Here is a 23,506-nt window from a genome sequence, read left to right as displayed (position 1 = left end):
TTTGTTTAAAGTTGTTTTAATCAACACCTGAGCATTGCACAAAAGCACTATATTCAATTGCCCAAAAAACACCTTGAAGCAAAAAACAGCATCACTATACAGTAGTTCTTGACCAATTTAACAGCTGGTTTGAAATATTGCAGATATATTGAAAGGCGGCGTTTCACAGCTGATACTAATGTTAAAATGCAATTCTCCGTGCCCTCTTCTTTCGAAATTTTAAATAACTTTGCTGACAAATCGCAACTTGTAACACCGGCGAATAATTTCAATCATACCCTGTGTACGGGATTTTAAACCACAGAGATTGTTGGGATGCACATACAGGGGTCATACGCTACTGGTCTCACTCCGGTTCATGTAGCGGTAAGTTACGACCACACACCAATCGCTGTGCGTTTGCTTATGTAATTGTTATGAATGCAAACAGGTAAATTAAACGTGTACCAGTTGTCGATGTGGTACAACCAACAACGGCAATATTGACAGGTACTAATCGCTTCGTGTAACACAACTGCGGTCTTCAATTGGTGTCTTTGTGTTCCCAGTCATCGTTTGCTCGTTCCTCCATCTTGAATAACTTCAAGTCATGTAGTTCTTGTATAAGAATTACACTTGATTTTGCACCGACAATCGTTCAAAGAATTTTTTTTGTTGATTAATTTTGTGTTTTTGAAACGAACTGAATGTAACGAGTGTAAAGGCGACAAAATCAAATAAGTCATCTAATCAAATCCACCTAACAGGAAACCTAAACAAGACTCAGAATATTTTGTTTGTCTGAAACGACGTCGCGTTGTGATTTATTATGCAAAAATGACGTCACAAAGCATATTTGCGAGGTGCACTCTCGAACCATCGTCGCCTGCTGCACTAACTGCATGTTGTTTGCATTCGTCAGTCGTGTTGTGCGCCACGTATTACAATAAACATACCTGGGTTGACGACCTTTATTCCCAAAAAACTCTCTCATTCAAACATATTCCCAAATTGGATCCTAGTGGAGATATTCCGGTAACAGGTGAACCGAAACGTGGTTCCCCAACTACTTATAATGGTGGCATGGATTAAACATCCATAATAACAAATCTTTATTACAAAAAGGTGCATTGATGAAGAATCTTTGAAAGACCATGCCCCATGATTAACATCCTGAAAATCAGGCAACGTAGAATGACAGCATTGCCAGTTATCATCATATAAAGTGATACCGGTTGCCACAAACTTCTAATACATAATGCATCTGTGCATTTGAACCATAACAGACAATTAGATTGTGTTAAGCTTAATATTACTGTGAAAGACATAATGCAAATCAACATACAGTGTATTAACGTTTGAAACAAAGTGTTTCTGATTACCGTGAGACAGGGGAATCCATACGACCCTCGTTCTTGGGTTCGTAAATTTCTGACGTTATAAAATAAAAATATTACTATTCAAAATCGTGAACAACAAACCAGATTTGGTGAACAAAAAAGCCCAGATTTTTCTGGAAATGCTGTAAAACCGTCTTGGAGTGAATATGTCTGTTTTAAATAGACACGATATAGTGAAGTTTGCTTTACGTATTCGGAAACCAAAATGAGTTTTGAAAAGTAAGTTTCGAACGACTTAAAATATTCCGTAATAACATAAAAATCAAACAAACTTTTCTAGGTGGCGCTGCAACAACTCATTTGTTACGTCATCTGTTGCGCAGCAACAAACGCTAGTAGATTAGATTTGCCGCCAACTTTTTATTGTTTGTTATTAACGCAGCTTTACTTGTGGCCTGAAGATTTCTATTAACCAAGGCGTTGTTATCTGCCTGCGTTTAAGCTATATTAACTATGGCTGGAGCTCAGAGCGATCCGGAGAAATGGACAATGCCTGGATGGCGAATCGAACAGCGTTTCTCCAACAGAACGCTGATCGGTAACTGGTGCGAAGAAACCAAACAGGTGCGTTTTACAACTGAAAAAGGCTACATGTTTTCATACTTTGTTTACATATCTCGTTTAATCAATTGTGAAATTGCTATTGCTATTTATACCACTATTGATTTAAAATAAACGGTGTTCGTGTGAACAAGTGTTAAAATTTTCACAAACAATTTTCACAATACCTCTTAAATCTTTAAGAGACGTGTTTGTGTACAAGAACTTACTTTGTTATTTTGTAAAGTTTCAACGAGGAACCCACAGCAACTCGAGCACCCATCGCACAGATTTCCGTCTTTATCCCGACCACAAACCTGACACCATCATAAGGAGATCAGCCCTGATGAGAAATGAGGGATTGAGGAAGGAACACTTGTTCACACATCATGGTGGAAGGTGGGCATAAATTTTTTTCACCTTCAAAGTTTTTCTTACCTTTAAATTAGCTGTTTATGTCAAGGCAAGTTTGCCTCTCAAAGAAGTCCATTTGGGTGAATGTGGCTTTATTCTAGATCAGACTGAAATCAAACAAAATCATAGGCGCTGATAAAACCATGAGGGTTTTCGAGTCAGGCTCCCATGTGAAGGTGATTTCCTCACGGAGAATCACCGTCTGCCGTAGGATCACAGCCAATTGCACTGGGTTGTGAATGGGAAGTTAGGTGGCCACAATGTTACTGTTGCCTTTGTTATTTAATATGTCAAAAGCATTGTCACATACAGAGGAGTATTGTAGAATGTTGGGTTTCATAACTATGACATGTATACTGTTCCACGCAAATGTAAATTCATGTTTCTCAAACACTTGTGCTTGTATGCTCAAGTGCTAGTATGCTAGATATTTCCTGGCAGACATTTCAAACAGTGCTTTCGCACATAAGCAAAACTTGTTGAGCAATATTTTATTTCCAGGTACAGCAATAACATGATCTCGTGGTACGACGAACAATTTAATCATCGGGAAAGGGAAGGAGATAAACTTCCTGACCTGAGAAAATGGGATGGACATAAATTGGCCTGGGCACCTGAGCGTTCTGATTATCCTATGCAAGGTACTTGACCAAAGTTGTATGTGGAAAGGAATGTTGAATGTTTGCCAAAAGCCTGCTTTATCACTTCAACGAATCATTTTTCTCAGTTATAAGCTTAGATGCCCATTATCAAAAAACTCCTATATTTTGTCAATAAAGCACTTTCTCCAAGTTGGTATACCACACTTTTCAAAATTTTTATTGTTTCTGCAACATGCCTGCAAGACTTCACAGGTCAATTGTTATGGAACAAAGCTCCTAAGGTTACTTACCAACAACAATAGGATGGTTTGATATTGGATATTGCAACATGGTTGATACAGTATCATTGTTACACCAGGATTTTATTTGTGGGAAAAACCAATAACCTATGTTTATGAAAACTCTTCAACTAATCATACATCCACAAAGACTTAATAAAAAAATTCATGAGGTTTCTTTAAATGAATTTTTTTTTTCCTTAATTCCAATTATGAGATTAAAAAAAAAGCACATGCACTTGCCACGTGCGTAATTTCACATTTTCCATCAGGATCACCGACCAATTTTGGACTGCACTCTAAGATGAAGGCAAGATGGATTCGTGAGTTAAGAGCGGAAAGGGAGGGTGATTATTCCACCGACTATCGTCACTTTTACTCTGCGCATCCACATACTGCTTACCCCCATCGATTTGCCTCAGCTCCCAAGTATTTGTCAAGCCATTTCAACCCTATTACAAGGGTAAGTGTATATGACAGTCCCACAGTTTTATTAATATTAATTGTTTAATTTTTTATTTTGCACAAAAAGATCTTGAATGAATGTGAACAATAAATATGCAAATAAAATGACATGGACCCCAATAAAACCATTGTTTAATATTGTACTTCAGTCCAATGCCAAGGATTCAAATAAAATTACATCATAAAGAGTCAAATAAAAAAGCTTTTGATCCCAAAAAATTTAAACAAGTTTTTTTGTCACTTACAGATAAATAAAGACTTGTGGCTCAGACGCACTCCATTTAACATGGCTCCAGAATATCCTCCACAAGTAACACCACCCTCTGCGGTCTGACTCCATCCTGCTAACCTAACCACATAGGCACTTGCTTTTTACTTTATTCACTGAGTTACTGAATTTTATTCCTGTAACCACCATTTTGCCACTACTGTGTTCCTTTGGTTCCAAAATATTCGTCATATTGCTGTACATATAATAGATTTTATCACATCCTTTCTGTTTGTTTGCACTCGTTTTTTGCAGTTACCAAAGAACAACTACCTTTTAGAGGTAATTCATCACCTTTTCCTACTACATGACTTTGGCCTGGGAGATTGTTAAAAAAATATGTTTTATTTCTGTGCTGGTTGATAAAAATCTACAGATTTTAGTCTACATAACTTTATTGCTACTTGGATTGCTATTTGGATTAAAAATACTCATGGAAAAACTAAAAGACACTCCATTCTATTGTGACATAAGTTTAATTGGTAAATTTTTGCATGTTTTGTGGTATTGTGTAACGTTTCATGCTAAAATTAAGCTTCTGCTTGCTATTCTAAAGAAAACATAAAAACTAACATTTTATTTATTAACTTGCATTGCAAAATCAAAAAGCAGAGAAGAAATAAATGCACTCAAGTGAAATAAAAAATAAAATGCATATTCATGGAGTTGGAAAGTTAAGTTTTTACATCAAGAAAATGTCCTCAGAAATATGAATGTTGTTGAGTGCACTCTGAGTATTTTTATGCAAGCCATTTGGATTCACTTTATTAATGCTTTTATGATAATGCATGCAGTTTTACTTGGGACGTTTAACACGGTAAACCTATTACCTTTTTAGTCCCACAAAACAAATATATTATAGAAATTAAAAGCATTCCTGACACCTAAAAACACCAATAGTTTTATCGCATAAAATCATTTACTAACTTTTTTAGTTGGATGCCGACCTCGGACTAATATTTTATGGTGATCAGGAATAATTAACATTAAAGACATGTTTATAAAAAAGGCTGTCATACCCCAAATGCGAGGATTTGTTAAATAAATAGGCATTACGTAGTCAAATTTTGAAGCACGGTCATTTTTCACACGAAAGCGAGTTGTTCCATAGTTGGCCGGATTCAATAAAAGTCGCAATGGAACGGGCAAAATATCTTGCACCTGAAACCAGACATGCACTAATAATGATACCGATGTTACTTTTCTATCAAGAAAAGTATTTTAAAGTTTAAAAACAGAGGTTAATTTTAGTAACTTACCTCATTAGTATTAATTTTCAGGAGTGAAGGATCTATGTGACCAAGATATCCGATCACAGGGTAAACATGCTTGGTTAAAGTCTGAAAGCCAACAAAGCCAACAGCCTAAATTTAAACAAATTTAACCTACAAATTTTCCAAACAATTAATTTTACAACTTAAATACCATTGACTATGTCAGTAATTTACAATAAACAATTTGATTTGTTATATTTATCTGTGAATAAACAATCAGATTGTTACTTTGTCTGGTACTGGATGTATCGTAGTCCAAACATCTACTTTGCTTTTGGGAAAACCGATTTCTTCTTCAGTTTCTCGTAATGCTGTGTCCACCATTGATGTGTCTCCATAGTCCATGCCACCACCAGGGAAGCTACAGTGTAAATGGCATGTGACAAATCATATCTAAGATATAGCACAGTTTTAAGGACACTGACTGGACCCTTTATTTTGATGCACATAGTCTTCATGGTAAACTTAAATAATTCCTTAGAAAAGTGGAAGTCTTTGTATGGCAGTACAGAGGGCAAGATATTCTACAAGGGTCACACCAAGCTGCACTGATGAGGCCTTACAGGTCGAAACATTGGCCATCTGTCTGCAGCTCACATAATTAAATAATTCCAGGTAACAGTAAATTGATGCTTGCAATTTTTCTGGGATTTACATTCAACGCAAAACATACCTGACTTCACCTCCGTGCTTCTTCATTTTCGTCGACCTGACTGTTAGCAACATGCTGGGTTCATTGTTAATGTGGCACAAAGCAACCAGGACTGCTGCTTTTTTGGGCAGGTTTTGAGATGTAACGTTCTTTTCATTATACTGGTTTACTCTGGCGATTGTACTTGCTTTATTTTCACTTGAAAAGACATCTTCGAGGGCTTCTTCAAGGTCATTGGATGATGAATATCGACGCAATTCCTTTACAAGCTGTAGATGTTTACAACATGGCCGGCTAGGTAACAGTCGGCCGCATAGATACATTACAAAACAGCTGGAGAGATAGTTATTGCAATAGTTTTATTCACAAATGAAACGAATTCATCTGATACATGTTGCATTGGCTTCAAAACCCTGCACCGGATATTATTGCCGCACTCGTAAACAAACAAATCATTCATAACCTCTCGTTCAACACATTGTGGCGGATGATATACAAAATAGCTGCACACTGGAGGTCAGTGTGGGTATCCATTTCAGAAATCCATTTAAAAACTAAGCGGGTGATTGGCAGCATTGGTCAAGCGCCCGACCCATATACCAAGAAGAAAAGCTGATCGGTATTCGTGCCCAGAATATCCTGGGTTCAAACCCCAGTGCGATGAAACGGCTTTATCATAAGAGACGTGTTTTGTGTGTAGTAAGCATTTGTATTCAACAACAACATAAAATGTAAATAATTTTTGTAGTTTTACGACTGTGCAAATCATGTTTGGATAAAATGGTTTTAGATGAACGTTAATCAATCAAGTTCGTTTTGTCAACACAAAATCTTTACCCTCAGAACAGTGGGTGTAAAAAAACAGTGAAATAACAACACAAAATAATAAAAAAAAAAATTAATTTTATTGTTTCGATGGAAATCGCGCTTGAATGCGAATCACGAAGCTCCTGCAACAAGGACTCCAACTTTGCTTTTTTGCCGCGTACTTTATTGCGAGAAAGTGGAACTCGTAAACCTTCATAGTTTAACTAAGTTGAAGTTTCACTTGTGACAATAATTCTCCCACACCGATCGTTGCAGATGCTCGATGTAAGAGCAAGCCAACTTTAACGTGTCCAATTTCGACAGGCGGGCATCCACGGGTATCCATGGCAACGCCATCTTCAATTGTTCGAAAGCGCCGCTTAGCACCCGCATTCTAGAACGTTCCCTCACGTTTGCGTCGTAGCGAGTTTTTTCAGTCCTTTCTCTCCGCTTCTTCTTTGATCCCGAGCCACACGAGGTGCCGCTAGAGAGCGACCTCTTCCTCATTTTCCTATGATTGGTCGATCTGTCGTTCACGTGACCAACCGCAGTTGTTTCAGAGGCCCATAGATTTTCGGTGAAATCAATATTCGAAAAGTCATTATTGTTGCTAACCAAGTTTGTTGCAATAAAACGCTTCTCTGTTGCGTCACAATCAACTTTCCTCTCAGTGCAGTTGCTCAACGGATCCAACGAATGAAAAAATGACTCATCATCACCAAATATGGATACACTGGATTCTAAATCTAATTCAAAACCATCAATTTTCCATTCTTCGCAGCATCTGGAATCCCTGCTTCCCGCCATGATCCTAACTTCAAGAATGAAATTGTCGCGCCAAGAAACGCGGAGACATCGGAAATCAGAACAGGTATTGTTACGACACAGAGCTCGCGTGGCTAGACAATTCATCGGGAATACTATTGTTAAGTAATATGACCTTATGATCTCACAAACACGGAACCTTTTTCGGTCATTGGTGCTTAAAATAACCACAAGACAAGGTTTAAGGAATTAAAGTTGAATTGGGATTAAAAGTTTGAATACATTTCCATGTATAGTTTAAAAGCAGTAAGTCGTTACATTCAGAGCTGGTCCTTGGTACGTTCGTTGGATTTGATGAAGGTGACTGCACTTAACTGGTAAGACCCCCATAAAATTTGTCTTTCCAACTTAGATTTTGCAAGACCAGCCATGTGATACGACGTTAAAAATTTTGTTGACTGTTTTATCAATAAGGTGTCATAATGCCGCTGGTAAACGTTTTGATGACATCACAATATCCGCCTGTTTGTGACCTCACAATAGTTTTGTCATCCGATCTCCACATGTCGTGTTGACAAGTGTTGGTTTACAGGATGTTTAGAAAGTGGGTGTTTATGGTTTCCGCCAATCTAAGTTTAAACAAATACAACAAATCAATACGAAAGTTGTGTGATTGGAAATGAAAGGTCGTTATATAATTATTTGCAGTGCCGTATAAAAACTTTACATACGTGATTTTTATTTGCAATAAAACCTATCAATTTTCTTTTGGTTGTTTTCTTATGGTTCCGCAAAAATCCGTTATCCGACACTACATTTCATGTGGCGGCTTCCCCCCTTCCTGTTAGTCCGAAAACCTCGCTATCCAACTCCGACAAAAAAATTCCAGGACAAATGTGTAAAGCAATGCGAAAAAAACGAGAAACGAGAAACGGGATCATTCCGTCTGTTATCGTATATGTGCTGTTACGTCGTAAATTAGTAGGGTGACTATTTTTTGTTTTGTTGATCCGGATACTCCGCTAAAACGAAATCATATGACGATTTCGGATTCCGAATAAACTGCAATTCGAAGCAAAGTACCGCTACGTTTAGTGCAGAATAACGTGACGTAAGTACATTATTTCAAGCGGTTTGTCAAGCGCCACATGAAACTTAAATCTGGAAGAAATGCAAACAGTGGATTTGACAATGAAGATCTGGTTTTGTGCTCATTTTTCCTTATTTTATTGCAAATTTTATAGTTTAGTTTAGATTCGATTTTTTCTTAATAATTTTTAAATGCTGTTTTCTGAGAGAAATATTTTTGTTTGTGGCTACAGGACAAAAGGTTTTGGATTGAAATTCACGTAGAACTCGGAAGAACGTTCCTATGGTTTGACAGTTTCCACCCTACTGCGAAACCCAACAATCATGCATATTTTTCACCTAAAAATGTTGCAAGCCTGTGGCCTGTTGGTTTTCCTGTTATTTTCTGATGTTTCTGCAAAGTCAAAACCTGTGATAGCTGGTCTAAGCAGTAAATGGCCCGATACTCCAGTTATCCTGGAAGCAAGGTTAGTTACTGTAATGATATACTAGTCTGTAATATATTGTGTTTTTGTTCAAAACTATATTACCAATGCTTTATATGGCAATGTAGTAAGAAATATAAACTTAGCTTTGTTAATAAACTAACATGTTGTTATTTTCAGTGAATATATAGCTGAAGAAAGTCCAGCCCTTTTTTGGAGTTACGTTGACAAAATTGTTGACTTTGGGCTAACAAACAGTAGGCAATCGGCAAGGACGATGTACGAGGCCACATTGAAGGCTGCTCGTACTGTGCTAAATGATGGTTTCGACTCCCTTCGAATTCAACTGCTCAAGTTTGCTTTGTCTCTTCGGACATACTCTCCGAGAATAGAGATGTTCCATCAAGTATGAAAATTTTGTTCATATATATGTAAACAAATTATATTGTTTGTATAATACCACCGTAACGTAGACCTAAACTTTTCATTGCAATTTTGCCAATTTTCCCCACCTTCCTGTGTCTTGAGTTCACCTCCTTGAAGTAACACACAAATTTTATTTTTTACTAGCCAGTACATCTACATACAGTATTGTCCATTTAAAATCATCTTTAAATCCCTTTTAGCAACAGCATCAATATGGGTATAATGAAACTAGCCTACCTTTTTTGTCCCTAGTTGGCCAAGACAGTTGATCCGACAGGATGCAGTTTATTTTTCGACGTTCATGGTCATGTGGTTTGTGATTTCACTAAAGTATTTGAGACGTTGAAATCAGTAAAAAAAACTTCCACCCCTGCTGCCACATTTAAGCAAGATCATATCTTTCCAGGTATTGACTGTAAAGTTTAGGCTTTTGTGTTCTAAGCTATGATATTGTTCATATTACTAGCTCTGCATAATTTCTTAATATTATGTATGAGTTTTTATATAAAGGTGAATAGTTTTGTGATTTCAAGGTTATGATTTCACTCTTGGTTTTAGCCTCCCAGACTTTAAACGAGACCATCATCTTGTACGCGAATATCCTGGATCCAAATTTTAAAGAAGCTCACACTTTTCTCCAGCGAATGGCGACAGAGGGCCATGCAAGATATGTTTTCAGGCATTTTGTTCGTGCACGACCCAAGCAAAAAGTCAGACTGTCAGGTTGGTGAAATAAAAGGAAATTCTGGCACAAAAGTTTTTCCCAACATACTGCACAGGGTTATGGTGTAAATATAAATGTTTTTTGACAGATTTGCAAATAACAGCTCGCCATCGCGAATAGTAGCTCTTCAATTATTATTTTAATGTGTTCAACAAGTTTCGGTCCACATATTTTTCATTTAAAGTTTATGTTGTTATTAAATGTTCCAACTAGTTATTGTTTCCATTGTCAGGTTATGGTGTTGAACTGGCAATCAAGAGTACAGAATACAAAGCTCTGGATGACAGTAAAGTCAAAGGTACAAAGGCTACAAGCTTCATCAGAAAATTTTGTTTTATAGTTTTTAACAATTGCCAACGTTTAAACCTCAACTAAACATACAAAACAATACTTCTTCCTTTATATTTTGTTCAAATTATCTTAAACTTTGCAGACGTTAGCGGCTCCAGTGCGATGGAAGATGAGGGAGACATTGAAGTCGAGGGTTTTGACTTCGCAACTTTGCGAAAACTCCATCCCAACATGTCGTCACAGTTGACCGACCTCAGAAACCACCTGATCGAATCAACCAATGAAATAACTCCAATGAAAGTCTGGCAACTTCAGGACCTTAGTTTTCAGGTTGTTATTTAAAAAGGGTTTCGACCTGTGAGGTCTCATCAGATGGTGATTGTACTGAATTAGCCTTAAAACTAGCACAGAAGTTCCCACTTTGTGGTACTTCAATACGTTGGGTAGCCATATCTAGGTACCAAACAACAGCAGGGGCGAACCCTGGTTTGTACACATTTTTATTTTGTATTAAAGTATTATTGTACATATGTATATTATTAACAGGCTGCAGCCAGAGTGTTGACGTCCCCTCCTGAGGAACAACTGAAAGTTCTCAAAGACGTCAGTCAGAACTTCCCGCTGAAAGTCAGGTTAGTATTTAGATTTCCACATGAGTAATGAGACTTATACAAAAGTGATATCTTTCAGATCATTGGTGAAACAAAATGTTGCTGATGCTCTGCGTGCAGAAATCAAGAAGAACCAACAGGTAATCGAACTTAAAAACAATCACATAGAGAAAATGCATTGCAACCAGTAATGAAAACATATTTGAAATTTTAAAGCAACTTGTGTAAGTGCTACGAAAAGTCAAAAGGAGTTTGTTATGTAATAATGTACTTGTCTGGCAAATGTAGTGGAAATCGAAATTTTTCTGTAATCCTGATGAACATAAATAAACAAATGAGTTTTATTTAATGCGACACGTTGCAGAGGTTTCAAGATTTTGACATGGATTCCGGTGATTCAGTATTTTTACTGAACGGGATGCAGATCGATCTTGATGATACCGATATTTATAAGTAAGATTTCTATTGTCTGCCATCAAACTCAATTCACATTTTTGCAAAATTCCAAGATGATAATTCAAGGTTTGCTTTTTACATAAAAATTTAAAAGTTTGGTGGCAAGTAATGGAGGGAATATATCTCAATATTCTAATCTATGGTAAATGTTGACATACACAGTTATGGATACGAATGAACCTGGTACTTCCTGGTGAACCTTGTCTTTTCATAAACCAACTCCCACTAAGCGTTGATTTCTTAAACCTGTTTGCGTGAGTTGTAGTGAAATGGTGACGGTAGCTTCAAGTACTTGGTGATCTAGTTGGATGATTGTAGGAAAATTAGTTTTTTAAAACTGAAGAATATAACATGAACAGTACGATATTAATTATTGTATGCTTCATTAATTTGTAAAGCAAGCTCTCTAAAACTGTGTTTCCCAAACTTATTTGTTAACCCCAAGAAATACAAACCAGTTTTTTTTTGCTTGTAACTGAATCGTAGCCCATGAACCCCTTATATTTTTTTATGAAGCATTAGGAATCCAGTTTGGGAACCCTGAGCTTTAATTAGTGGAAACATTGGTTTGTGATTGAGCAGTTTAAACGTATAAAGACGTTTCAAAACTTTGATGGATGTAGTCCTTAAATTAGTCTTTAATTACATAACTATGGTTTCTTCACGAAAATAAAAGAAATCGCCTCATGATCAATACAGAGTAAGTACTGTAACTAGTTACTTCTGTCCTTCACAAAGTAACAACAACTTTATGCCACCGTAGAATCTTGGATCTCCTCCGGAACGAAGGGAAGTTGATTGCCGGCCTCAAGAATTTGAACTTAACTGGGGACGATCTTCACCGTACACTGAAAATCAACCTTAATTCCGAAACACCAGAGAATTACAGACTTGATATGAGAGATGCCTCAATAGTGGTACGTTGTAATATTTCATAATGGAGCGAAAAAACGTGAATTCAGTTTTTATCCATGGGAGTTTAGATATATTACTATATGCTTATAGTAATTAATAAACAAATGACACTTGTCTTTCAAACCATGCTTTTTGCTGCAAGTTGTAATGTCCTTACAGCCTAAAATAAAAACACCGGATTGCAAATACTTGTTGTGCAATGGACCAAACTATTTTAAAAGTCAATCTACGTGTGCAATGAAGCAAACTATTTTTTCTGAACTATCAAGGAATTTTTCGGTCTCATTTTGTTGCTATTGGAATTATCGCTTGTGTGGATAATTCCTACCCATTTGTTGTTGTCCATTTCAGTGGGCAAACGACATTGAGAACGACGAGAAATACAACCGGTGGCCGACCAACCTTCACGAGATGTTACGTCCTGCATTCCCCGGAACTCTGCGAAAGATCCGCAAGAATATGTTCCACCTAGTGGTGGTTTGCGACCCATTGCACGAAGACATGAAATATTTGGTTGAATCCGCAGAGATATTCTGGGCCAATGATGTTCCCCTGAGAATCGGTTAGTTATTCATATGTTGTTTTACTCATAATACAGGCGTTATTTAAGGTCTCCGAACTCTTTTATTTCTTTTGTTTTATTTTTAAATCTCCGAGTTGGCCTTTGTTTGATTCATAACAATATGTTTACACAATAATATTTATTGCAGATTTAATCCTATTATGTCCTGACATGTATGCAAATTCACGTGATGTTTATGTAAATGTACCGAAAACCTTTTTCAATTTTGATCATGACTCGACAGGTTTCTCGTTCCTGGTTGATGACTCAGCGGAAGTTGACGGCAACGATGACCCTGGGGTTGCGTTGGTTCGAGCTTATAATTACGCACACGACGAACTGGACGATTCCGCAAAGTCGTTCTCATTTCTCACTGGTGTAAGTTGATTAAACTTTATGCTTTCAGATTAAAATGGTCCCCTACGTATGTGTGAAGGTTGCCGGCAAGTTGTGCGCTTGCGCACCAGTGTACCTTGGTCACAATATACCCCGTGAAGCCACTGAGCTCCTGTAGCTCAGTTGGTAGAGCGTTGGCCCAGGGTCGTGAGTTGGCTGATCCAGCTATGCCTAGCAGCAAATTATTTGAAAAATTTTCGGTTTTTTAGTTCAATTATTCAACTTTCCATGTAGATTTTCAAATCTCTCAACGACGAAGAGATCATCACAGTAGATCACATCAAAGAGAGATTGAAGAAGAAGTTTAGTGACGCAGATGTCGAGGATATATTGGGACCAAAGTAAGTCTGTCGACTGTAACCGACCAATTAAAACTTCTCGCTGTTGCAAGCATTGTGTTTGCATGTCTGTCATTCTTTTACTCAAATTTTGAATTTGAATCCAGTACCTTTCGACAACGCAGTAATGTTTTATGCAACGGCAACGCCTGTGCTTTCGAAATGTGTTTACAAATATTACTACGTATTTACGTTCTTTCAAGCGTGTAATTTTTTGTGCAGATCAGAATACGATGACAAGCGTAAACTTGGGAAAACTTTTCACACTCGGTCAGGTCTTACTGGCCCTGTAAATGTGCTTCTGAACGGGATATTGTTGTCCGACGACGAGATTTCACCAGATGAATTCGAACAGGTATCAGGAAAACTCTTGTGTTGCTGAAGCTTTCTGTGGGAAGTATTATATGTCACGCTGTACGCCTCATGTGATTAGTCAGCAGTGGTTGACTGCACTAAAACACGACCGAGCAATCAGGCTCTTGCATATGGTACACAAATTGTAATTATGATGTAACAATCCAACCGTCTAGTTATAAATAAATATGGAACGTAGATAAAAGTTGAATTGTTCTTCACAGGTGGTAATAGAGAAAATCTTGGACAACACCCCTCCCATACAGCGTGCAGTTTACATGGGACAACTCCACAACAGCATGAATATCGTCAACTACCTTATGACACAACCCGAGGTGGTTCCCCGCTTCAACGAACGGATACTAGGTGGCGCTAGCTACTACATCGACTTGTTAGGAAATCGTCACAAAGGTTGGTGTCGGTTTGAAAAGCTCTCAATTAAGACTTGTAAAATTTGTTAAAACAGGAACTTATTCCTGTTTTAATGTGTGTGGTTATCGACGTTGACCGACAAGTTGAACAAAGTGAAAAATTCTGTGCCTGGCTAGTTTAAAAGCTAGTCCAACGCTACAGTCACCAATTGCACTGATGAAACCTTATATGTTGAAACAGTGCACACAACTGTCTGCAGCTCTATATGCTTGAGTGCGTTTTGATTTTTGAGCAAGTCTAATGTTTGTGAACAGATAGCGTTTATTGGAACTTGGACAAGTTCAGCAAACTTTCAGCTGAAGACAAAACCTCAACTCTTGCTTCAAACCTCGGTCCTTTGTGAGTAAAAACCGTCTTAAATTACTCGGTGTAATGACTGACGTGCTTGGAATATAGGTGTTGCTTAAATTGAATTTGATTTCTGGAATCATTATTATTTAAATCCATGTTTATGCATTTTCCAATAAATTATTTTTCTGCTCATAACTTGTAGCTTTAAAATTGTCTGGGTTTGTGGCTCATTTGTTTCGCAATATTTATTTTTACGTTATATACTTACTTTATGTTGTAGATATTTATCGAAAACTGACAGTTCCAAATACATCCGAGCTGTTACAATGTGGGTTGTGGCTGATGTTGAAAGTGAATGTGGAAGAACGTTCGTCTACAACGCGATCAAACATCTGGTACTGAAATATTTTAGTCAACGACTTAAATTATTTTCAAACTTACTTCGAATGAATCCCAATAATAATTTCAACCAATTTTATTTATTTTTGAAACATTAATGCAATAAACCGAATGCCAACTTAAACATTTTCAATTAATTTTCCAACAATGCAACTCATTTAAAAACAATTTACATATTTTGTTTCAATAGAAATCAAGCAGCCACTCACGAATCGCAGTGATCCACAATCCAACCAACCGTGACAGTGTCGCGACAGCGAAGTTCATTCGGGCGTACGAAGCGGCTGTGACGACACAAACGACAAACCACGCGAGGAATTTTATCACGAAACTGGCGAGTTTATCACGTGACAACGATTAAAATTTTTACGAATTTTGTTGACACTTTTACAGATGAAACAAGAGAACGCGGAAAAAATTAGTACCGGTACCGGATCAGTCAAAGACTTCTACGTTGGCGGTATGGACGAGGATAAATTTGAGAAATTATTCGACGCCGACCCAAAAATATCCGTTCCTCATGTGACGTCACAATCTGATTGGGTGACCTCAGTGTTAGGTTTGCAACCCGGACAAAACGCGATCGTCACAAATGGCAAGGTGACGTCATAATACCTTTAGGTTTCGGGGCGTTTTTTATGGAATCTCCATAATTTGTAGGTGGTTGGGCCGATTGGTTCGGACGAAGTTTTTACTTCTGACGATTTCAACTTGTTGGAAACTTTGTTGTTCGAAGGAACTGCGAGACATGTTGAATCACTCACCAAGTCACTTGCGAGAGAATTTACCGCCCCTGAAGGTTCGGATTTAGAACATAAACATTTTGGTGAAATGTGGCGGGATTCGTTTGAAATAATGGCAGAATTCTTACCGTGTTTAGATTGAGTTCATTACATTACATTATAACATTGAAAATTTCCAGCTAGCGACTTCATTATGAAGTTGACGAGTCATCTTGGATCTCAACCTAAATCCAATGCCGATCGTCGTGACCTTTCACCCCTTCGGGAGGAGCATAGCGTCATAAAGGTCACGAGCGGTGATGCGGAACTATCGCCTTATGACATCACAGTGGTTTTGGACCCGGCGAGCGAGAAGGCACAAGAGATTGTCCCCATTGTTATGGTGAGTGGTGATGTTTTGTTGCTCCTTTTTTAACTGTTTACGTCTTTGTGTGACGTCATACAGGCCCTCTGCTTTTTATGCAATTGACTCCCAACCTCTTCCGATGCATTTGTCCCCTTGGTGAGATGTACTAAATGTACAAAAACCAAAAAATATTATTATCCCTTTCCGGTCAAGAAACACTTACCTATATGCTTGTACAAGCAAGTATTGTGAAACGAGATAAACCTAGCATTTTTTTGCGCAGGTGTTGCAAGAGTTGTTCAACGCTCGTGTGAGGATCTACATGAACTGCAAGGAGAAGTTATCGGAACTTCCAGTCAAGAGGTTTTACAGATATGTCGTTCAACCAGAACTCACATTTAAGGTTGCTAACATTGCTCAATATTTGTTGGTTTTGGAAATATGATTTGTTCAGATGGCATAAATCTGCTGACGTCTGGGTTTAATAAAATATGAAATAATTGTACGAATATAAAGAGCTTGGCTATTTTTCCTTGGCAGATTTTAAAGACGAAAGTTTTTTAATGATATATGTTTACCAAGAAGGTTTCGTCTGTTATGCAAAACGACAACATTAAGAGACGTAAATTATGTAACTAATTTTGGTGGCTTGGGTTGCCCATCAGTTAAAATTTACCAGATCGCCACTTTACAAACACAAATTTGAGAAATCCTGGATAATTCTGTAAGTTTACGTTTTTCTCAATTTCCAGGTGGACAACAGCTTGTCTGATGGACCACACGCCAAGTTTTCAGATATGCCGGCGAAGTCCATCCTCACACTAACCATGCACCCACCAGAAGGTTGGATGGCGGAAGTGGTCGAAGCTCTCTACGATCTGGACAACATTAAACTTGAACAAGTGAAAAACAACGCAGTGGTCGCCGAATACGAGTTGGAGTATTTCGTGTTGGAAGGTCACGCAAGAGACCTAACCACAGGTATGTGTTATGGAATGATGGGTGTAAGATTTCTATGCTGAAGAATAACAGCATTAGTTTTTCGGTTAATTTCAATTAATTCATCTGTTCTGAATGTCCAGACAAAATATCTTTTTGTCGTTTGTGTTTTTTTGCTATCGCTATTCATGCTAGTAATAACTGGGCGACCAATTGACAGTTCTGTAGCTCCACAAGCGCCTTTGCGCATCGTATTTGCCTGGCAACGCAGTAACACATACTGATGATGCTTTCAAATCCCCTTGAACAAAATGATTTTTATGTTTTTTTTCTGCGGAAACCACAAATTTACAAAGTCGAATCCCATCCTAATACGTTGTCACATTCCCATGGATTTAAACTTACCACATCGCGATTTAGGTACTTCCCCCCGTGGCCTGCAGTTCACTCTGGGTGAGAACAGAACTTCGGTTGCCGTGGATACGATCGTCATGGCGAACCTCGGTTATTTCCAGCTGAAGACGAAACCTGGTGTTTGGCATCTCAAGTTGAGAGCCGGGAGGTCCCAGGATCTTTACCAGATGGTCAGGTGGGACTTCGTCATAATGTCTTGGTTTAAACGCTGGGTTTCTGTGTGGGTTCCGATCTCTTAGCCAATATTTTTCGCTCTGTGGACCCCATCACCGATTACAAATTTGCAGACCCCCCCGTTTTAATGAAGAACTCACGCCAAATATACGTCATCGTTTAAAGTATTGTCCTGTGGAACCACTCCACTCTCGATACGTCACTGCGGATCCTAAGGGGGTCCATTGACCCCAAGTTGTTTTAGGGCCCCCTGGTTTGGTGTTTTATGTCACTGTTAATTAGCATATGATTAACCCGAACAAACTGAACGGTCATTTCTTTGTTTCCTATTTTCTTGGCCACAAACTAATGAAAGGGAATTTTGACAACTTTTACTCCACTTTGGTCCATGGCCTCCAGTTTAATTTAAATTATTTTCGTCGTGCTTTCGGTTCCAGTTATGAGAACATGGATTCACCACCAGGAAGCTCTGACGCCATCGTTCTCATGGACAGTTTCAAAGGCAAAGTTATAATTGTGAAGGTAACGTTTTCAAGATGTGTTGGATTCGGTTTTGATCCGTTTTTACTCTTCAACACTGGTGGTTGGGGGTTTAGTGAGCAGCATAATATACGGATACATCATATTAACATAGACTCGACAGACAATTACATCCCAACTGTTGTGTAGCGGTGTGTTCTCCCCTTGCCAAGGTTTTTCCGCAAAATTTCTCAGTTTCAAAGCAAACAATGACGTTATGGGCCCTTTTTTACATTTATGGCCCCCCAAGACCCATGTGGGCCCTCGTGGGATGCTGATCCCGCTCCTGTGGGCCCTGATTTCCATCCAGTCATTCAACAAAATCTTCAAATCTGAAATATTTTAGAACGTGAAGAGATTGTTGTGTTTCGTAACAATGACAAACATATATTCCCCAGGTATCGAAGAAACCGGATATGTTGGAAGTTCCTCTTCTGGATGATGGGGAGGAGAAGAAGAGCAAGGATGTTGAGGAAGAGGAAGAGTCAGGAGGAATATGGAACTCTATTACGAGGTTGAAAAACTGAATAAATTTGTCCAAAAATAAACAGAGAAATTCTAACATCTGACTGGATGTGAGACAGTTATAAATATTTGATGACTTCCATGGTGAAAGTTTGGCTTGTTTTTGCTTTCTGGGCATTACTGTATAGGGGAGTGGGGGTATGACAAACCAAATGTTGAGAACCACTGAGTTCACTTTGATAAACAATATATCCCATATAAATGTTAGTCATCCTCAAGGCACTATAACGAATATAGGTGTGTAGTCTCCGCCGTATCGTTTTGTCCACACGCCTTCGTCCGTTTTTGTGGATGAAGAGTAATTGTAGAACCAACCAAATCGTCTTCTGTATGAATTTTGCATCAGTTATATGTTTATATTGTTTATATTAAAGATCTGTTAAAACTGTGAGTTGTGTGCCTGTGGTAACTTTCATCTTCATAACGTCACCAACTGTCTCCTGCATCCAACTGGTTAAAATGCACTGAACAACTTCTCTGCTCGTAGCACATTTACTGGAGGAAGTAGCGCTGATAAGGATGATGAAAAGTCCTCCAAACATCCTGCAAACTCCTCCGACGTTCTTAACATCTTCTCCCTTGCATCCGGACACTTGTACGAGAGATTGATGAGGATTATGATGGTCAGTGTCCTCCGACATACAAAGACTCCAGTCAAGTTCTGGGTTCTCAAGAATTACATCTCCCCCCAGTTTAAGGTGGGAGTGGAACATTTTATTTTCAACACGAATCGGGTTTCATGCGTTTGTCCGCGGACATCTTGTGCGTATTTTTTATTGAACAATTGCAGCATTTTTGCTGAAGTAACCAAGGTTTCCTTAAAGTAAAAATGCGCACTTTTTAGACGAATCAAAATACTTTGTACAAATACTCTGGCTCCCACATGACATTATCGCTTCCGCGCATTTTTATAGACGTACAGCACCAAAACTAAACCAATGTATTTTGTGAGCGCATGTGACAGTTCTAGTGCTGCTGTTCAATTGGCACAAAACAAAGTCTGCAGATAAATGCAAAAACTTTGCTTCGATGATAAATTTAAAATTAAGCCAAAACATCGGTTAAAAGACGGATCTGTTTTCAGGACTTCATCCCTCACATGGCAAAGGAATACGGATTCGATTATGAATTGATTCAGTACAAATGGCCGAGATGGTTGAGGCAACAGAAGGAGAAACAGAGGACGATGTGGGGGTAGGTGGAACTACATGTAATTGTAAATATACGTGGTAATGTTATTTGGAATTACATGTTGCCATAAGTATAGAGAAAGTTGGTGAAATTTGTTGTTATAGTTTGTCTAGAATGGCGAGTGCTTTCCGGAATTTAATAAAAATTTTAAACATTATTTTAGTTACAAGATACTTTTCCTGGACGTTCTCTTTCCATTGGGAGTTGACAAAATCATATTCGTTGACGCCGACCAGATTGTCCGAGCAGATCTTAAGGTAAACGACAGTGAAAAATATCCACGACATTTTGCATCAAAACACAACATTTAGTTTACAAACTACACCCCTCCTGAGAGGTTTTCATATTTTAATTAACTGTTGCAATGAAAGAGAACTCTTAAAATATGTGTAGAAATCTCCCGACAGTCTTATGGACAACAAAGACTTGACATCTGATATTTTAACAAGTAATATAGGAGGAAACATTTCCGTTTTGCAGAAAGACAATTTACTTAGGTTTTCTCTTACATAACTTGCAATAAATATTCACTAACGTGCAAAATAAGTGGAGTTGATAACTTAAGAAAGTAAAGAAAAGCCAAAGCTAGGATGCTGTTAATCATGCATGATTTTCTTTTCAAAAATATTCACTAAATATTTCGTTACTGCTAAAAGATAGGGGAGTAAAAATATTTGGGAATCCTTGATTAAAATTTTATGAATTAACTCAGGAACTCCGCGACTTGGACCTTGAGGGAAACCCCTACGGGTACACCCCCTTCTGTAGCGACAAGAAGGAAATGGACGGCTTCAGGTTTTGGAAGGGAGGTTACTGGGCAAGTCACTTGGCAGGAAGAAAGTACCACATCAGGTGATTACCCCACTAATTTTGATGCCCAACTAGTTGTTAAATACCAATGTGAAGTTTTTCTTGTATGTTGTTATAAATGTGGAAGTGGAAAGCAACGTGTTCACCTTGTGATTCGCTTTTCTTTCGATGTTAGTTGATATATTCCCGTGTTTAACTGCAAAATTGTGCCAGTTCTTTTGATCAACCAAAGTGTGTGGATATTTAAAAAATATTCAAAAAAAATCAAATTGAATATTTTCCCCCGATTGCGTGAAATTAATGCAAATGTCTTTGTCTCTAGCGCCATCTATGTGGTAGATCTCAAGAAGTTCCGCTTGATTGCCGCCGGCGATCGTTTGAGGGGACAGTACCAGGGACTTTCCCAGGATCCGAATTCTTTGGCTAATCTTGACCAGGATTTACCGAATAATATGATTCACCAGGTGCGAGATTTCAAACCTTTAATACTTCCACTGTTATTCGTCATTGAGTCTTACTGCTTTTCTACACGTTTTTCTTTGTATTATTAATTGTTTTTAAAAAAACGTTTTTGTGTAAATATTTTATTTATAAATGTATGTCTTTTTGTGTCATTTTCAAAATTTAACGTCGCAGCTTTTAAAGTAGAGATTTGTTCACACCGAGCCCTGCCATCCTCAAACACCAGACGTATTTGATTAAAAAATAAACTTTTCCTATTCTCAGGTTGGAATCAAATCCCTTCCGCAAGAGTGGCTCTGGTGCGCCACCTGGTGTAGTGAAGAATCCAAGAGCAAGGCGAAAACAATCGACTTGGTCAGCTTTGAAAAATACTCTCATTGTTTGACGTCATACTGACGCGTTTATTACGTCATACAGTGTAACAACCCGATGACGAAGGAGCCAAAGTTGACGGCGGCGGTGAGGATTGTGAAGGAATGGCCGGAGTATGATGAGGAAATTAAGAAGTTGCAGGAGAGAGTGGAGGACATGAATCAGGAGGAGCAGGAGAAGGAGGCGATGGAGGAGTTAAATAAACGAGGTTTGGAAGATGTTAAAACCGAAACAAAAACTTATATTTTTGATGTGATTTTTTTTTGTTTCAGATGAAGTGAAGCACGCGGTTCACGAAGATCTCTAAATTCCTCGGTACAAACTTTTTATGCATTCAACAAAATTCCAGGTTGATCATCCCTAGAAAATTGTAGGCGTTTTCCTTCCGCTTGAAGGCTGGAAAACATCTTTTCTCTACTTTTCGTCTGAAATATTGATGGTTCCGTAGTTGCTGATTTCTAAGAGCAAGTCTCAAAATGTTGCCAAGCAAGTTTAGTTCCCTAGAAGTACGTCTGGTAGTTAATGAGTTCAGAATCCCTCTGATTTGTAATTTGCTAGTTTTTTGTTTCTGTCGAAAATAGTCAACGCTATTTAAAAACAGAAATCCACTGACCCTCGACATTTGCAGCTTTGAGCTTGTTTAAAAGAAATTATTTTTAGTGCTTTTGAATTGTGAGTTACCCAAACTTGGCACCAAAAAGTCATATTTTCAGCAACAAAAGCTTTTTTCGACAGCCAACTAATTTTGTTGACATACACATCTATGTTCCAAATATTTCTCCGACCAATCACAGACCGCCATGTGTCCTTCCAACCTTCTCTTGCACTGTTGCCATGGCGATAGGATGAACTTTTTGTCATCTTTTGTGCCAGTTTATCGTCGTGCAATAAAACCACTTCCCATTGGAAGATAATTTGGACGTTCTGTTTCCACAAGAAGTTTGTGTTTTATCAGTTCGTCTAAATCCATGTTACGACAAAATCAAATCATGTTTATTTTGCGCAGAAAATTACTACGTAAATGAAAAAATTAACAAAATGTAAAACCGAATGTACAGCAGCACACGGATTTATACGGACAGTGAATGTACATGCATAGTGTGACTGGGATTCGAATTCTTTCATAGTTTTTTGCGCAAGGATTCCGACCTTGTGAGATTATTTGTAGATAGACTGAAACACAATGTCTGTGTTGTGTGCGCACAAATCGGTTTTTAAATGTTGGTCTTCTAATTAATTTGTGTTTATTCGTTGGGTTTGCAGGGACTCGCGTTTGCAAAAAGAAAATACTCCGTGTATCACGACTCCTATGACTGTAAAAAACATTTGCCAGGGACTACCTTTGCGAACTTTTAATTAAAATCAAACCATAACGAAACATACCTTGGTTCACAACATATAACGTTAACATGCAGCGACGAGAGCTTCAATCGTGTTACGTTTCCTTCTCCCTCTGTCTTAGTCCGCGCTTAGTTTATTCCTTCCTTCTTAGCTTATGGCCGTGACGATATTTATAACGAAGTCGAAATGAGAAAAAATACATAGACAGGATTGTCAAAAAAGCCCGATTTGATAATTAAACCCAAATTAAGCCGATTTTCCATATGTCAGATATTTATCCATATGTCAGGGAGAAGCGAAAGCGATTAACCCAAAATAACATACGCACATCTACGCGACGTAAATACAACACACAAGCAACAATAAAGAAAGTTTGGTTATTTTTTGATACTTGACCAATCTTGTGTGATTCCAAAGGCAAAAAATACAACGAAGACATGCGATGGAAAGATGAGGTTTATAAACATAAATCAGGTTATTAAGAAACCAACATTTACCACGAAACAAGAAGGCAGTC

At 38.0% G+C, this 23,506-nt stretch overlaps 3 protein-coding genes across 3 annotated transcripts; 2 read left to right on the top strand and 1 right to left on the bottom strand.

Annotated features, from left to right (window-relative positions):
* The first annotated feature begins 1,708 nt into the window (after nucleotides 1-1,708).
* On the top strand, nucleotides 1,709-4,562 carry LOC145902373 (cilia- and flagella-associated protein 107-like). Its single transcript, XM_082990311.1, has 5 exons — nucleotides 1,709-1,943; nucleotides 2,167-2,318; nucleotides 2,835-2,974; nucleotides 3,486-3,676; nucleotides 3,926-4,562. Exons 1-5 carry the CDS (start codon nucleotides 1,833-1,835, stop codon nucleotides 4,010-4,012), a joined length of 681 nt encoding a protein of 226 aa, XP_082846437.1. The 5' UTR covers nucleotides 1,709-1,832; the 3' UTR covers nucleotides 4,013-4,562.
* Nucleotides 4,563-4,762: 200 nt separating this feature from the next.
* Nucleotides 4,763-6,295, bottom strand: LOC145902372 (mitochondrial coenzyme A diphosphatase NUDT8-like). Its single transcript, XM_082990310.1, has 4 exons — nucleotides 5,894-6,295; nucleotides 5,449-5,581; nucleotides 5,206-5,286; nucleotides 4,763-5,107 (listed from the first exon to the last, which is right to left on the bottom strand). Exons 1-4 carry the CDS (start codon nucleotides 6,193-6,195, stop codon nucleotides 4,862-4,864), a joined length of 762 nt encoding a protein of 253 aa, XP_082846436.1. The 5' UTR covers nucleotides 6,196-6,295; the 3' UTR covers nucleotides 4,763-4,861.
* A 2,322-nt stretch (nucleotides 6,296-8,617) lies between these two features.
* Nucleotides 8,618-22,566, top strand: LOC145903702 (UDP-glucose:glycoprotein glucosyltransferase 1-like). The gene is made up of 34 exons (XM_082991831.1): nucleotides 8,618-9,000; nucleotides 9,139-9,364; nucleotides 9,637-9,790; nucleotides 9,943-10,107; nucleotides 10,341-10,406; nucleotides 10,542-10,729; nucleotides 10,946-11,031; nucleotides 11,090-11,150; nucleotides 11,375-11,463; nucleotides 12,230-12,383; nucleotides 12,733-12,943; nucleotides 13,188-13,321; nucleotides 13,574-13,680; nucleotides 13,900-14,032; nucleotides 14,256-14,442; nucleotides 14,718-14,802; nucleotides 15,035-15,149; nucleotides 15,344-15,487; nucleotides 15,547-15,753; nucleotides 15,814-15,952; nucleotides 16,076-16,278; nucleotides 16,526-16,645; nucleotides 16,995-17,223; nucleotides 17,602-17,770; nucleotides 18,207-18,291; nucleotides 18,687-18,802; nucleotides 19,301-19,511; nucleotides 19,898-20,007; nucleotides 20,168-20,261; nucleotides 20,717-20,856; nucleotides 21,137-21,278; nucleotides 21,541-21,630; nucleotides 21,694-21,856; nucleotides 21,921-22,566. The coding sequence occupies exons 1-34, from the start codon at nucleotides 8,858-8,860 to the stop codon at nucleotides 21,953-21,955; spliced, it is 4,701 nt and encodes a 1,566-aa protein (XP_082847957.1). The 5' UTR covers nucleotides 8,618-8,857; the 3' UTR covers nucleotides 21,956-22,566.
* The last annotated feature ends 940 nt before the right edge of the window (nucleotides 22,567-23,506 follow it).

Source organism: Ascidia mentula, chromosome 5 (genome assembly GCF_947561715.1).
Source record: "Ascidia mentula chromosome 5, kaAscMent1.1, whole genome shotgun sequence".
Lineage (NCBI taxonomy): Eukaryota > Metazoa > Chordata > Ascidiacea > Phlebobranchia > Ascidiidae > Ascidia > Ascidia mentula.
This window is presented reverse-complemented; position numbering and strand designations above follow the sequence as displayed.

Excerpts from the sequence above, each read along its gene's own strand:
- LOC145902373 (XM_082990311.1), top strand. The coding sequence starts at position 1,833 with ATGGCTGGAGCTCAGAGCGATCCGGAGAAATGGACAATGCCTGGATGG. Across the intron at positions 1,944-2,166 it reads GGTGCGAAGAAACCAAACAG|TTTCAACGAGGAACCCACAG; the intron begins GTGCGTTTTACA and ends TATTTTGTAAAG. Across the intron at positions 2,975-3,485 it reads TTCTGATTATCCTATGCAAG|GATCACCGACCAATTTTGGA; the intron begins GTACTTGACCAA and ends ATTTTCCATCAG.
- LOC145902372 (XM_082990310.1), bottom strand. The coding sequence starts at position 6,195 with ATGTATCTATGCGGCCGACTGTTACCTAGCCGGCCATGTTGTAAACAT. Across the intron at positions 5,287-5,448 it reads TACATCCAGTACCAGACAAA|ACTTTAACCAAGCATGTTTA; the intron begins GTAACAATCTGA and ends GTTGGCTTTCAG. Across the intron at positions 5,108-5,205 it reads TGAAAATTAATACTAATGAG|GTGCAAGATATTTTGCCCGT; the intron begins GTAAGTTACTAA and ends GTCTGGTTTCAG.
- LOC145903702 (XM_082991831.1), top strand. The coding sequence starts at position 8,858 with ATGCATATTTTTCACCTAAAAATGTTGCAAGCCTGTGGCCTGTTGGTT. Across the intron at positions 19,512-19,897 it reads ACATCTCCCCCCAGTTTAAG|GACTTCATCCCTCACATGGC; the intron begins GTGGGAGTGGAA and ends ATCTGTTTTCAG. Across the intron at positions 20,857-21,136 it reads GGAAGAAAGTACCACATCAG|CGCCATCTATGTGGTAGATC; the intron begins GTGATTACCCCA and ends CTTTGTCTCTAG.